This window comes from Haliotis rubra, unplaced genomic scaffold (genome assembly GCF_003918875.1).
Source record: "Haliotis rubra isolate DU_JTF1 unplaced genomic scaffold, ASM391887v1 Scf55, whole genome shotgun sequence".
NCBI classification, from domain to species: domain Eukaryota; kingdom Metazoa; phylum Mollusca; class Gastropoda; order Lepetellida; family Haliotidae; genus Haliotis; species Haliotis rubra.
The window spans coordinates 531693-546979 of NW_025767246.1; the positions used below are offsets into that span (position 1 = coordinate 531693).

Consider the following 15287-nt stretch of genomic DNA (forward strand, 5'->3'; position numbering starts at 1 on the left):
CCTACCCCTTCCCACTTCTTCTGAATTGGTAAAGGATTAATTCAAGCAACTCGATTATGTTTAAGCATGAATATATCCCAATGAATATATTTCCTAAACCTGAATCACAATATATCATGCATGGACATGTAACACACTTTCAGGTGCAAAGCAATAAAACTGCTTATCAAATCCTGCCTTCAATACACTGTCCATCTCCGATAGGTACAGCTTTCTCACATCATACATGTTAACTCTTGCTTTGCGGAGTTGCATCCCCTAATTGCACCAGGATTCGGACAGTGAGAACGGAACTAAGTTCTGAACTTGGATAGGTCCATACCATGCTCATGGGTTTCGCATAATGAAAAACTTTGGTGTCAGAAAAACTGGGATACTGACCATTCCTGCAATTAAATCCTTGCCACCTGTGTTGGGTTTATCAACATGAGGCAGACATAGCGGGAATTTACTAGAATAATATTTTAAAAGCCATAAACTCATTCACACGCATTTGCCTGGTTGAGAATATATCTGAAGCTACAATTAATGTCACAGTAACCTTTTACTTTGTACAGAGGTCCTAATCTTTTGATTTGGGCAGGTGTTAAGAGGTTCACATATACAAAAACATTTTTATCATCATTAATTTATCAAATTAATGATATATTAAATTAATGATTTTTTTCAAAATTCGCAAGTTATATTTTTTCAGTTTCCAAATTCATCAAGTATACAACAGTGACTATATGTCCTGGTGGAGGACTGTAGTTTCTACCTTGTATACAAATCAATGAAATATTAACATTAACATCCATAGGGCTTGTGGTACTTTTGAATCCTGGGTTAACTTGACTTTCAAACAATGGTTTACATGCTGTAATAATGTTGTTATTGAGTCATGGAAACTGCTAATATTGCAGTGTATACAATGTCATCCTTCCAGTTCTAACTTTGTTATTGGACAGTCTTATTCAATAGCTAGAGTGGCCCCCTTCCCTGGACAATACACACAGTATCAATGTTGTACAATATTATCATCCTTCTGTAGCTATCAATACACATTTGATCTTCATTTTACAAATTGTTCGCCATCTAAAACCAAACACATATGTAATAACAACAGAAAGGTTTTATACGAAGTTAGTGTGCCACATTGGATAATCAAAATTTTGTAACTTTCGGACGTGAAATCTATGGGCCATGTGTTTAGGTCCATAAAAAATGAGTCTTGTTTCTAACAAGTTTTTTAAGTTACTGCATATGCTGTGTAAGAAGGCAGTATTATTTTCCATAGTTGAAAAACCATTCAGTATCTTTCTAATAAAAAAACGTAGATTGATTCTCAATTAAAAAGCAAGCCCCATGGAGATCGTAGCGTAATGTTAATTCCACAGTCAGCAACATTCCAGTAATATTCCAGACATAAGACAGAAGTTTGTCAATAATTGAATCTGGACGACATAATCCAGTGATCAATATCATGAGCAATAATTCATGCCTTTGGAGTACAATGACAAGCAATGTAAAGCATTTTGCAGTAGAAAGTGTAAAGCTTGGGTTAGACTCCCTTGAAAAGTTTGCTGGGCACAAAACAAAATTCAACCAAATGTTGAATTGCCAATGTATAATGATGTTGCTGCACATCATTGACTTTGGTCATGAACTTGACCAGTGAAGATCTGGATTAGAATTGATCTTCAGTTACCTATGCTCATCGTTAAAGGTGACTAACAGGATCGGGTGGACAGGCTCGCTGACTTGGTTGACACGTCATCATATGCCAATTGCAAGATCGATGCTCATGATGTTGATCACTGGATTGTCTGGTCCAGACTTGATCATTTACAGACCGCCGCCATATAGCTGGAATATTGCTGAGTTTAAGTTACGCCACACTCAACAATATTCCAGGTATATAGCAGCGGTCTGTAATTGTTTCTGAATAAATATTGTAGTTTCGATGAGTAAACACTTCCCTGGATTTGTAAATTCCTCAAATGTACACTGAATGGCAGCATCATGACACTGCAAGGTAACCGTGGCGATTACACACTAACTAGTTCATGTTGAGGATAAATGCAAGTCTTACATGTACAAATATACACTGCTTATGGGTAATAGGATTGGACAAGAATATACGACAAGCCCATTCGCCACAATCTGGTGCTATATTTGTGTGTGGGACATTGGCGGTCCACCCATCCCTATAATGTGCTTACAGCAGGATGAGGTTAAGACCATCTGTACACATGCAGGCAGTTCAACACCATGTCCTAAACCACTGCCTGTCTTAGGGTGGCCAAGTATTAGAGCTGTGACGATATATCATAGTATCGATAATCGTGATACTTTATCTGACGATAAATATATCGATACTTTTGTTCGTATTGTGATATGAATCGTTGACCTTAATATTGTTAATGTTCACTAGAAATTGACGGTTATGTAAAAATGTACACTGTTACTTGCTATCAAAATATACTTTTTTAAAGAAAATAACAAAAGATAGCATATCGTGATATGCATCGAATCGAATCGTATCGTTCCAAGATATCGCGATACGTATCGTATCGTGACATTTCCGTATCGTCACACCTCTACCAAGTATGCCTTCATTTGACTCTGTCCATGACCATCATTTGGCAACAAGTGCCACTGATTGAAATACAAGGATTTTTATCATGCTGGTGAAAGTCTCGATGATCCTCTAAGTGAACATGACGAATGGTAAGCCAAACCAGTGATCGACAGCATGAGCATGATGGGATATCAGACGAAGACATCATTTGTCAAATCTCACTCATATGATTCCTGGAATCTGAGTGAGTGAGTGAGTTTAGTTTTACGCCGCTTTTAGCAATATTCAGCAATATCAGGGCTGGGGGGACACCAGAAATGGGCTTCATACATTGTACCCATGTGGGCAATCAAACCCGGGTCTTCGGCGTGACGAGTGAACGCTTTAACCACTAGGCTATCCCACCGCCCCTCCTAGAATCTGAACTGAAATAGGCTGCTCAATATGTGAACTGCAGCAAGATACTGTCAGTCCTACATCGGTACCCCTACATCACCGAAGGCAGAAATAGGATAGCCCGCTAGGGACAAGACATACATGACTGACCAAATGAGCCTCTATGTACCCCCAGGAGGAAGATGGAGGAAGTTGAACACTGCACACACGTCACAAATTGAACAGCACTGCTCACTGAGGGTAAGCGGAAGGGTGACAAGCTTGACTCATGGGCGTTTCTAATGCTCTGGTCATGCGCCTCACTGAAGCATGTATAGATACTATGTGGTGACTCCTAAGGTTTGAAATTTGACCCTACATTGAATGGTACCCAGCAGGTTGAGATGATAATGCGACTGGAAACCCAGCACTTCATATGGCAGCATAGTCGGTACTCTCCCCAGGGAGCGGAGAATGAAATCTGAGTGCACTCTAATCCAACAGCGATGTTTATCATGCGGCTGCATGAACATCACATGGTAAATGGAGCCTGCATCACTAATGGAGTTCACATTATAACAATGGTCGAAACAGACGTCGGCCTGTAGGCCTGAGGCTGACAGATTTATTCATGGGCTGATGGAGTTTAAATTTTCAGAAGGCCCTTATGGCCTCTAGCTTATTCCAAGCTGTAAACATGGTAAATGGATCATAACACGAAGATTGCTTGAAACACACTGCCCAGCTTCAAGGATCATTAATCAGTCATCAGGGCTCCAGCTAATTTTTCAACATCAGGAGTACGTACTCCTTATTTTTTCAATATAGGAGTATTGGAAAACCTTAAGAGTACATTTAGAGTACTGAATGGAAATTAATGGAGTATCAGTAATCTTCTGTTTCGTGTCATACATGCACCACAACATTGCTACTCTTGTGTAAACAGGTCAATAAACAATAAAACAATACTTTTTCCGATAAATACATATAAATAGTCTGTAAATGATTCTAAGACTGTAGGGGCGGTGGGGTAGCCTAGTGGTTAAAGCGTTGGCTCTTCACGTCGAAGGCCCGGGTTCGATTCCCCACATGGGCACAATGTGTTAAGCCCATTTCTGGTGTCCCCCGCCGTGATATTGCTGGAATATTGCTAAAAGCGGCGTAAAACTAAACTCAGTCAGTCTAAGACTGTACATCATTGCTGTGGTGCGTATCTGCTACGTTTTCTAAATTATTTCCTACCGTATCGTGCATATATTTTAGCCGTACATACGCCAATACGGCCCTTATCTGCAGCCCTGTCAGTCATGCTGACCAGGAACAAAGACATGAAGAGGAAAATGCACTCTATGAAGTGCAGTAGGTATCACAGTACTTCATGTTGATACAAGAACTGCACTGCTGTAAAGCATGTAAATATTATCTTAGGTACCCAATATGCCTCGTGTTCTTTCCCAGTATCCCAATTGCGTAGATCGATGCTCATGATGCTGATCACTGGATTGTCTGGTCCAGACCGAATATATGCAGACCGCCGCCATATAGCTGGAATATTGCTGAACCAAACATAAGGCCCATTTCATGATTGAAAAATGTGGCATTTCCTGCAAATATATCTTATATTGGAAAACTATGTCTCTTCAGCTAAAATGTTTGGGCCTTCCAGGGGTTGAAATAACCCATTGCCCGACGTCCCAGTCCTGTGTTTTTTCTGTTGGGCAAGCAAATTTGTATATCACGCTGTCCAGTTGACTTTCTAATGTTAATTATGTTGTTTATTTGAAAATCAACAAAAAAATTGGCCGGTATAGAGGAAAAATTATTAGGGCAGGGGATTTTGCATGTGCCACTGTACCGGAGTACACGAGCAATTTTAAAGTTATTTCCACCCCTGCCTTCAGTTTTGTAATATGCTGACACTGAACACGAATGGAACAGTTTGTTATTCAGGAGAACCCCCCTAAACACCATACCCTTCTCGTAGTCATCACTGTACAGCACCAATGTCCCACAGCAACTAAACCAAACCCTCTTACATTGTAGCCACATGTGTGACTGACAGTTAGCATGTAGTGGAAGTCGACACAGACTTCGCTCCGAACTGGGACAACAGCTGGCTTAATGCCTACAGCTCCATTATGCTCACTCGGGGTATTACAATGATAGACCTTTACCCTCATAAATGTGTACATGATCTAGCCGGCTAAATTTACACTAAGCCTTTCATACACGATTTAAATGAATGGGTTTTATGTTTGCTCGGTGAGTTGAAGATGGGAAGAGGAATTTCATGCTTATCCATCTTAGTTGGCAATGGGGTGAAATAATTCAATTTTTGTCTTTCAGACTTTTAGTTGAGGCCTGATAATCAATAAACAAATATATACCTCGGGGTGACAGAGTTCATGTGTATTGGTCTTCGTTGCAGATGGAGTGAGATACACATGCATCTACCTTGGAGATAGACACATATACAGTTGAATATTTTGCAAATGGGGAAGATAATTAAACATACATGTACCCATGTGAGATGGGGTGGGATAATTCAAAACACATGAATCTACCTGTGTGATGGGGGCCAAAGACTTCAATACACAGGTATCTACCTGTGTGATAGGGGCCAGAGAATTCAATACACAGGTATCTACCTGTGTGATGGGTTTGGATAATTCAATACATCTTAACACATTGGAGACACAATAATTGTACAAGTTTTCCCCCCAGGGTGAGATACATTTACATAAACCATTCTACCCACACAAAACCACACAACAATAAAAATAAAATCATGACAATCAGAAACTGTCCAGGTAACCATGGTTGATGTTGCTCCTGCTATATATGACCCGTTCAACTCACGTCACTTACATAACAACAAGGAATGCAGGTCTACAGGATACAAGATTGTCATATTTTGATCACGAGTTTGGAATCTACACTAAATGCTATCTTCAGTAACAACAAACAAGGTGGAAAAACAAAGTATGAAGAATCCAAAAAACTAGTTAACAGGCAAAAGAGTAGACATTTTCTCGTTAAGCCAAAGGACATGAAAGCGATAAGAAAAACATTAGATTAAACACTCATCAATCATAACCTGCTTGAAGATATTTTTAGGAAATAACATCCTGACTGCATATGTTCTACCTCAAGGGCTGTTTTACACAAAAATTCTGTTTAAATGACTAGAAATTGTTTTCAGAAATCTTCTACTTTACAAGACAGTCAGTGGATCTCAGTCAGGGACAACAAGAGTTGTTTCCCCTCCCTTGCAATCTTCACTTTAATACTGCAGTGTCTTGTGTAGAAGTTCTCAATATGGGTGATCATAACTACACGTCACTTCCGATGACATTTAACATTATTGTTTACTGGACTGAATCAAGATGACGTCATATAGACATGGAAAATATGCACCAGGAATATTTTAAATGATTCTCCTATGAAACTTAGTTTTGCTTTAAGGAATGTTTTTTTTGCAGCTATACGACAACAGTCTGTAAATAAATGAATCTGAACAAGACAATCCAGTGATTGACATCATGAGCACCTATATCCACAACAGGGATAACAGACCATGCATTGGGCGAGTTTGTGACCTGAACAACCGATTCTGTTTGTCATCTCTTACAACAAGTAGTCAAGCATGGGTTGCTGAAGACCAGAAATTGCTGCAAATATCAAAAACTAAGTATGCTGTTTCACCTGCTTTTTAGTTTTATAAAAGGCTTATTGTTAACAACGCACAAATTGGACACCAGCCAACAACCTCAGGATGCTCACATCTCCAACACTGCTGTAATCTTATGAACCTGTGCAGCAGGCAGCAGTATAGAAGTCTATATCTAGATCTACTTGCTGATTTGAAAATATGCAGATACAATGACCTACATACAGACTTAAAGGTTATACATAGATCTAAACATCTGGAGTCCATGGGGCTCCAGAAGTAGTGAGTGAGTGAGTAAGTTTAGTTTTACGCCACTTTTAGCAATATTCCAGCAATATCAAGGCATGGTGCACCAGATGTTTAGGTTATCAGGCTGATGACAGGTTATAACTTACATGTTTCATTAGGTTTGAAAAAACATCAGTGATCAAACCTACAAGAACTGAGGATTTCAATGTTAGTTTACTGAAAATCAACAACTGATACGTACTTTGTATTTCTTAAACCAATTATCATTATCACCAGTGAGCGAGCGATTATGATTTTACACCACTTTTTGGAATATTTCAGCAATATCGCGGAAAGGTCATCAAAAATGGGCTTCACATATTTTACCCATGTAGGGAATCCAACTCAGGTCTTCCGCATGACGAACCAATGCTTTAACCACAAGGCTACCCCACCGACCCTTGTTATCACCAACTTAGGATGTAAACTCAGAATGAAGACACACTGCTACTTTGCAGTTTGAACTTCCAGCCTCAACTGGTTGTCTGTGATATAACTCCTCACCAACTTATTCCACCAACACCTCATATCCCACCCCCTACACACATACACATACTAAGCATCTATTTATGGTGCAAAATGTTTCATGCCAAATGGAAAGTAATTCACCAACTTTAATTTTCTAAGAACCAAATTCTAAACTCCTTGTTCAGAAGCCCAGAAGTGAAGCTGGACATATTCCAATCATGTCTACCATGTCGCATATGTTTAGTATTCAGCATACCGGCAGCGATCATGACATGACTACATGCTGGTGTCAAGTACTACACACTGATTCTGCTGATAAAACTATCTGATGATCAGAAACCAGGGGTGGAAATAACCCATTGCCCGACACCCGAGTCCAGTGTTTTTTTCTGTTGGGCAAGCAAATTTGTATATCACACTGTACCGGTGTCCAGTTGACTTTCCAATGTTAATATTAATAATAATGTTGTTTATTTTAAAAAATCAACAAGGTATAGGCCGGTATAGTGGAAAAATTATCAGGGCAGGTGATTTTACATGTGCCACTGTTCCGGAGTACACTAGCAATTTTAAAGTTATTTCCACCCCTGAGAAACTGCAGGGTGAGTGAGTGAGTGAGCGAGTAAGGTAGCGGGCAGTCAAAGCTTCATGCTGCATCAAGAGTTTACAGCTATGTCCCTAGTTCAATCTGAGGGCCACGTAAAAATAGTCCCAAATTTCTTTTACTTGTAGTGAGTGAGTTTTAATTTTAACCCACTTTGGCAATATTTCAGCAATATCATGGCGGGGACACCAGAAATGGGCTTCACACATTGTGCCCTATAAGGGAAAGTAGCCAGGTTTTCGGTGTGACGAGGTGAGGTGAGGTGAAATTGGGTTTAACGTCGTGCTGGAGAATATTTCGCTCATATGACGACGTGCATGCGTGTGTATGTGTATGTGCGGCTGCTTGTACTAGCCCAAACTTAAGCTGGTTTTATAGTGCTAGCCCACTGAGATACCATGCCGCAGTGGAGCATGAATACCCAACTCAGACACATTATACTGACTCTGAGCCGACCAGTCCTTGTTGTACCCATTAATGCCGAGCGCCAGACAGGGACCAACAAGTACCATATTTTAACGTCTTTTGGTATGATGCGGTCGGGGATCGAACCCACGACCTTCTGCTCTCCGTTCGGACACTCTAACCACTACACCACGGAGGCGGTTTCGGTGTGACGAGCGATCGCTTTAAAAACTAGGGTGACCCTGCTTGTTGTCAGTGGCCATTGAATTAGATGGCCATGACTAAATTTGACTTGGTTAACTGTGTGTGATTTAACTCCACTAGAAAGATGTTGTTCTTTGTATCAACCAGTTGTTTCTCTTGCCTGGAGTACCTTGCCTGGATTACCTTGCCTGGATTACCTTGCCCGGAGTAACTTGCCTGGATTACCTTGCCAGGATTACCATGCTGTGATATTGCTCAAAGCAGAGTAAACCAAAACTCACTCACTTAATCACTCTTGCCTAGGTTCAGTTATATGAACGCTGTTCTGATTTTTCAAGAATTTAGTTTAGTGTGGTGTATAATAAAACAAGGTGATGATCATGCTAAGAGTATTGCCCACACTGAGCAAATGGACTTTTACACTGTAATCAGCACTACTACTGTATTATCAGTTACAATGACTCCCCACCCAGACCAAACTTGGTGACCTTCCTTGATTGCTATCTTGACCTCAGTGATTCACATAACACCATTATCTGCCATTGTATCCACCCAATACCCAAGTTATCTTCATCCAGAGAAAGGTCAATGATGAACTCAGCCCAGACTGTCCATATTCCTATCAGCTACTTATGCATGCGTGAGTTTGGTACAACTCCACTTTCAATAGTATTTCTGCAATATTGGAGCTATTTGTTACGAGGGAGGAGTGCAGAGAAAGGGACAGCCAGGTGTTCAAGAACGGATGGAGACGGCACAACACAGGTTAATGAATAAATTACTTTGTCTGTGTGCTTCTCGAACACCTGGCTGTCCCTTTCTCTGCACTCCTCCCTCGTAACAAACAGTAAACTGTGTCATTTTAATGATAGTTTGTTAAACAACTTTATTTTATTTAGGACAAAAATTCTGCAAAAACCTCACAGAGTTGGTATGATGTTTTGATTATGATCAGCGTTTCACTGAGTATTTTATGTTTATTAGTTTTCGAGTTAGATTGCAATTCATCGGTCGGCTTTTGAGCCAAACGGACTATAGTCAGCCTCAGTTGGGAGGAAAGCCAAAAGGGACATTCACCACTTTGGTGAAACCCATCAACATGGGCCTGGCACAGACAAACCAACAAACATCTGAGGCAAATCGAAGTCAAGTTGATGCTCATGACATTGATCACTGGATTGTCGGGTCCAGACACGACTATTTACAGACTGGCATCATATAGCTGGAATATTGACGGATGCAGCGTTAAACAACAAACTGACAAGCAAATGAGATTCAAACTCAGGATCATGGATGCCTGGTATGATCAAGGGACACAACTCTGCACAGCAGCTTATGACACTCCAGGTGACTGGGGCAGCCAATCTTGTTATTGTTCATACTGAACACATTGGGCTAAAACACACTTTCAGGTGACGGACAGGTCAATCGTAGAGTTAATTTTCACTTGTAAACCGTGATAAAATACTATGGATTCTATCAAGCTGTATGCAATATTAGCAACAGAAAAGCAACCAGGGCTTTCGTGATTTTAGTGGGTGGAGTACCAGAGACTAAAACAAGCATTTTCCTGTTAATCTCCCTATAACTCTCATAATTGGTCAGAAAAAGGAAGGGAAAACATTTTGATGCATATTTGTGCATATTAAATATCCTAAAGCTTATGGTACAACAAAGACAGTGAAAGGTATCAGGACATTTATTGGATGAAGGGTCGATAATGACCACTACAATATATCCAAAAAAGAGCTGGAAATGATCGAGAACTGCTGGGTCCTTTAAGCATGTTGAGCATAGTTTTACAGTATGGAATCTACAGATCAATAAATGATAAACATTGATTAACATTTTGAGCAACACGAGAGAGTGAGTTTTACACAGCATTAGGCAATGTTCATGCACGGGCATGTTCATACATAGACTTTAGGCATTTGACCCATGTGGGCAATCAAACCCAGACTGTAGGCATTACTAGCAAACACAGCACCCACTGGGCTACCCCATAGCCCAAATACAGTTACAAGGACCTTGTGACTTGAAAATTTACTCCTATATGAGACCATTTTTACTGTCATACATTGTTTAAGTTTTATGGACACATGTGACAAGACTCCGTAGGACTGGAGGAGAAATGAATTATCTTCCCTACAAATTCAGTATGCACCTGTTCAACACTTACTATCCCTGTGTCGATATCATCTATTAACAGGTAAAAACACTGTAATCACCTCTGATTATAAGTTGTATTTTTCCCATTTGTGATAATAAAATCCACACAAAGCCTTGAAGTAGTGAGTAAGAAATCTACCTGGATGAATTCAGTCTACCTGTGCTTGTAGATTTCTCACCTGGCCTTTTACTTTTATACAGTCAAAATATGATACTTAGAGATCAACACCTGCATAAATCATTTAAGGTACTGATGTAACGAGATGAACCTGGATTATGTGCTACCTTGTTACCTGGATTGTCTGATAAATACACACCTGTTGAGTTATATTATACATCAAGGAAATTGGTACCTGAGGTTACAGTGTGCTAGGAAGTGTACGAACATCATCAACATATATATTTATATATATAGTGTCACCATATCCACCCAAGACAATGACACACCTTTACCTGTCACCTGAATTTAACCTGTCTACAAATCATCAGCTTTCAAGTTCACACATGGCATATACTCACTCTGACCATCAACTTATACATATACACTACAATCAAGGCACGTTAAAATAATTTCACCGGTACCTACCTGTGTTGACTATAATCACCGACAGTGTATACATAAAGATATATACACCAGGTATTTTACTTACTTCCGACACCGGCATCTCATAACATTCTGCTATCTTCCCGTACAGTTCTTTCACATTGGTAAATCCCTGTATGATTCCAGTAGGCGATCCCTGCGCTAGCTGACAGTGAAACACGAGTTTGGGCCTAGGTTGAGGTTGTGCAGGGGAGTTGTCCTTCGCCACTTTACCTCCTCCATTTGTTTCGGGACTACCCGCAGGGCGGGGCGGTTCATCGGTCGGAGATTGTTGATTTTGTGTCAAATTCTCCTTACTTTTGTTTTTCTTACCAAATATAGGCATTTCTGACAGTCTTTTGTGAACCTAAACTCCGATATTTGTCTGTGTCTCCTCGATCCCGTTCTGTTGTCGTAGATATTGTCGTCACCTATCCTCGCTTCAAGAATATGGCCGACCTGAGGTAAGACGGAAGTTACGTATGTCGATCACCGTAGGGCGGGGCTAGAGCTATAATAAACTCAGGTGCGCCAACACAATCACGCTCTTTTCAAAATCACCTACCCACCCGCTGGGGTATGCCTGTCCTTGGTTAATTAAGGCAAATTCACCTGCCAGGTACGGCAATTATCAACTTTCAGTATGTGACACTGAAGTCGAATCACTTTCCAATGTCATTCAAGTCAGTGTATTTGATTGGCTAGTCTTCAACATTATATGCGGTATGTACAAGACATTTCAACGTGGTGAAATCAATTGAAAATAATACCGGCGTTTTAGAAAAAAGTCAGTTGTGTGTCAAATTATCTCCACTCACACTTAAGTATGAATCACGATGTATCTGTCCGTGACGTAGAATAAATATGTATATTTTCTTCCGCGTTAGCATATTTCAGAAACTAACCAATGAACATCGCCGTTACAAATGCGACAGGTGCCCGGTGATAGTGTACCTGTGTGTATGTAACTACACCTTGGTTTGTTTCCCAAATGCCAAGGTGCATTTCGCATGCCAGGCTGTCGGTTGCACACCTTTCTCCTCACAGGACGGCGCGCACGGAATAGAGTACCAGCGCTATTCAGCTAAATTAAACCTTATTCAAAGTTTAATCGGTCGAAAACTAAATAAAATCCAACAAGAAGAAAGCTTTCTATTTTTCTACCCTGCAGGTGTCAAATTTTCAATTCCTGAATTTTAAATACGGCATTTGACGTCACAGACGCTGAATTTAGCTGAAAGAAACTCGTCTCTTGTCGTATTTTTAAGAATTGGGAAGCTTTTTGAGCAATTTTAGAAAGATTAAGCTGGTCGATCAGTCTTTAGAAAATAACTGAACCTTTTGCAAATAGCAAGTGCTTCTTGAATTTGAACGTAGACCTCCTGTTCGGGACATCATTATAGAAATGAATCCGTGGCATTAGAGCATGCATATTATGCGAAAGTAAATTTCTAACGGTTAGAGTATTTCCGACGTACAGGAAGGAGCTGGGATTTGTGAGGTCGCCACCAACAGTTTCACGACAAATAGAAATCGAGCTGTGTAGTAGGCAACAGAAAATGTCCAGACATCTCAAAGAAATTCGCCCAGACAGCGGTTACGTTCGTTTCCTCAGTGAGGCTGGCTGAATTTCTGCCGACACATGTTTTCTTTTTTTAAATGACGCCTTTTTTAAAAGCATGTATACCATGTGTGTTTGTTGTTTAATTCAGGAACATTCCAGTTATATGACGACGATCTGTGAATAATCGATTCTGCTGCAGACAGAGGGTTGATATTATGAGCAACGACACGCTATTGGTGTACCATGACACGCAACTTATAAAACACCCTTAAATGTGAGTGACCATCCGATCCATTAAGCGGACAACTTATTCTAACCTGATTTTGTTTTTTGGTTTTTGTATATTCGGACTCAGCAGTGTTCCAGCAATAAGGCAGCGGTCTGTAATTAATCGAGTCTAGATCAGACAATCCAGTGATCAACAGCATCGACCATCGATCTACACAATTGGGATACAATGACATGTCAGCGAGCCTGACCACCCGATACCGTTAGTCGCCTTTACGACAAGTATATGGTATAGTGAAGAGTGAAGACCAATTCTAACGCGGATTTTCACGTTTTTTTAAGAAACCTTTGGCGGTAATTATCTCTTTATAATATGATGTCATTATTGAATTCATGGATTTTTTTGTTTGACGCACTCAGCAATATTCCAGCTCTATGGCGACGGTCTGTAAATAATCGAGTCTGGATAAGACAATCCTGTGATCAACAGCATAAGCATTGACCTATAGGCAAATGGGACACGATGACATGTGTCAACAAAGACAGCGAGCCTGACCACCTGATCCCGTTAGTCGCCTCTTATGACAAGCATGGGTTACTGAAGATCAATTCTAACGCGGATCTTCATGGGTCATCAGAAACCGTGTATGAAAGTAATTATTCAGATGGACAGTATCACACATATGAAGTGAGTGAGTAAGTATGGGTTTTTTCACCGATTTTAAGCAATATTCCAGCAATATCACGGCGGCAGACACTAGAAATAGGCTTCACACATTGTACCCATGTGGGGAATCAAACCCGGGTCTTCGCCATGAATAGTAAAGGCTTTTAACCACTACGGGTTCGACTCCTAGTATAGGTACAATGTGTGAAGCCCATTTCTGGTGTCCCCCGACGTGATATTGCTGGAATATTGCTAAAAAGGCCGTAAAACCACACACTCACTAGCTTAATGAGAAAAAGGTATTGCATCCCTGTCTGAAGCTTGAAAGGTGTTCCTACTTGGCAACCTGATTTGCATGTTGATCAGATCGTGATACTACAATCGTTGGAGTGGTTTGTCGTGATGATAACAGAACCACGTATATGATAAATACAAATGGACATACCTCGTAAGTGCTCACGTCAACAAAGGGGCGGTGTGGTAGCCTAGTGGTTAAAGCGTTGGCTCGTCACGCCGAAGACCCGGGCTCGATTCCCCACATGGGCACAATGTGTGAAGCCCATTTCTGGTGTCCCCCGCCGTGATATGGCTGGAATATTGCTAAAAGCGGCGTAAAACTAAACTCACTCACTCACGTCAACAATCATGGAGATACGGAGTAAAGTCCCTTTAAATAACGCAGACTTACCAACAATGCTGGTGCTAACAAACCCGGAAACAAATCAGGGCCAATCTGGGATTCGAATCCATGCTCGTTGATTTCTGGTACTCAGTTTTGAGCAGCAGATTATGACGCCTTATTTGCTTCAACACCAAAAACCAGTAGAAACCTTGTTTCTAGTTTGCTTTGAGAATGGTTTAACCCCGTTTAAGTTCCAATTTTCCAATTCTATCGTCTCTGTTTAGCGTCAGTTTAGCGTATGGGAAAAGGAAAGGTCAAGTTGACATAATTAACTATCATTACAGTATAATTTCTACGACGTACAGTTTTTGGAGATCATTCGGTAGAGCTGGCAATATAGTCATTTCTTAAAACTGAAATGCTACTTATAGATAACACAGTTGGGTCAATTATACTGAGCACAGGGTTATGGTCACAATAAACAGCTTTTCGCCAGATGCTCTGCGAGTGAGGGAGTGAGTACGCCGCTTTTAGCAAAATGTCAGCAATATCACGGCGAAATGGGTGAGGTGAGTTTTAACGTTGCGTTATTGCGCTTCCATTACAGCGACTTGCTTACATGTGTGCGTGCGCATGCGAGTCCGCACTGAAGCGGGTTTTACAGCGCTAGTCTACCGAAATAGCCGCAGTTGAAGCTCGTCTACCCAACCTTCTCACACACACACACACTGTACTGCAGTATCCTGATTCCGAGTCGCCCACTCCTGGTCTAATTAATGTCGTTCGTCAGACATACATAACGTCTATTGGTCTGACGTTTCCGGGGATCGAACCACCGACTTTTGATATTCATGACAAACACTGTACTTCAGCACCACGC

General features: G+C 40.7%; 1 protein-coding gene across 1 annotated transcript in view; it reads right to left on the bottom strand.

Annotated features, from left to right (window-relative positions):
- LOC124253737 (PDZ domain-containing protein GIPC1-like) overlaps window positions 1-12167 on the bottom strand; it is a 46927-nt gene extending 34760 nt beyond the window's left edge. The window contains exon 1 of the mRNA XM_046687560.1: window positions 11394-12167. Within this exon, the coding sequence (XP_046543516.1) occupies window positions 11394-11672 (279 nt within the window). The 5' untranslated portion in view covers window positions 11673-12167. The remainder of the gene's footprint in view (window positions 1-11393) is intronic.
- Window positions 12168-15287: the final 3120 nt, after the last annotated feature.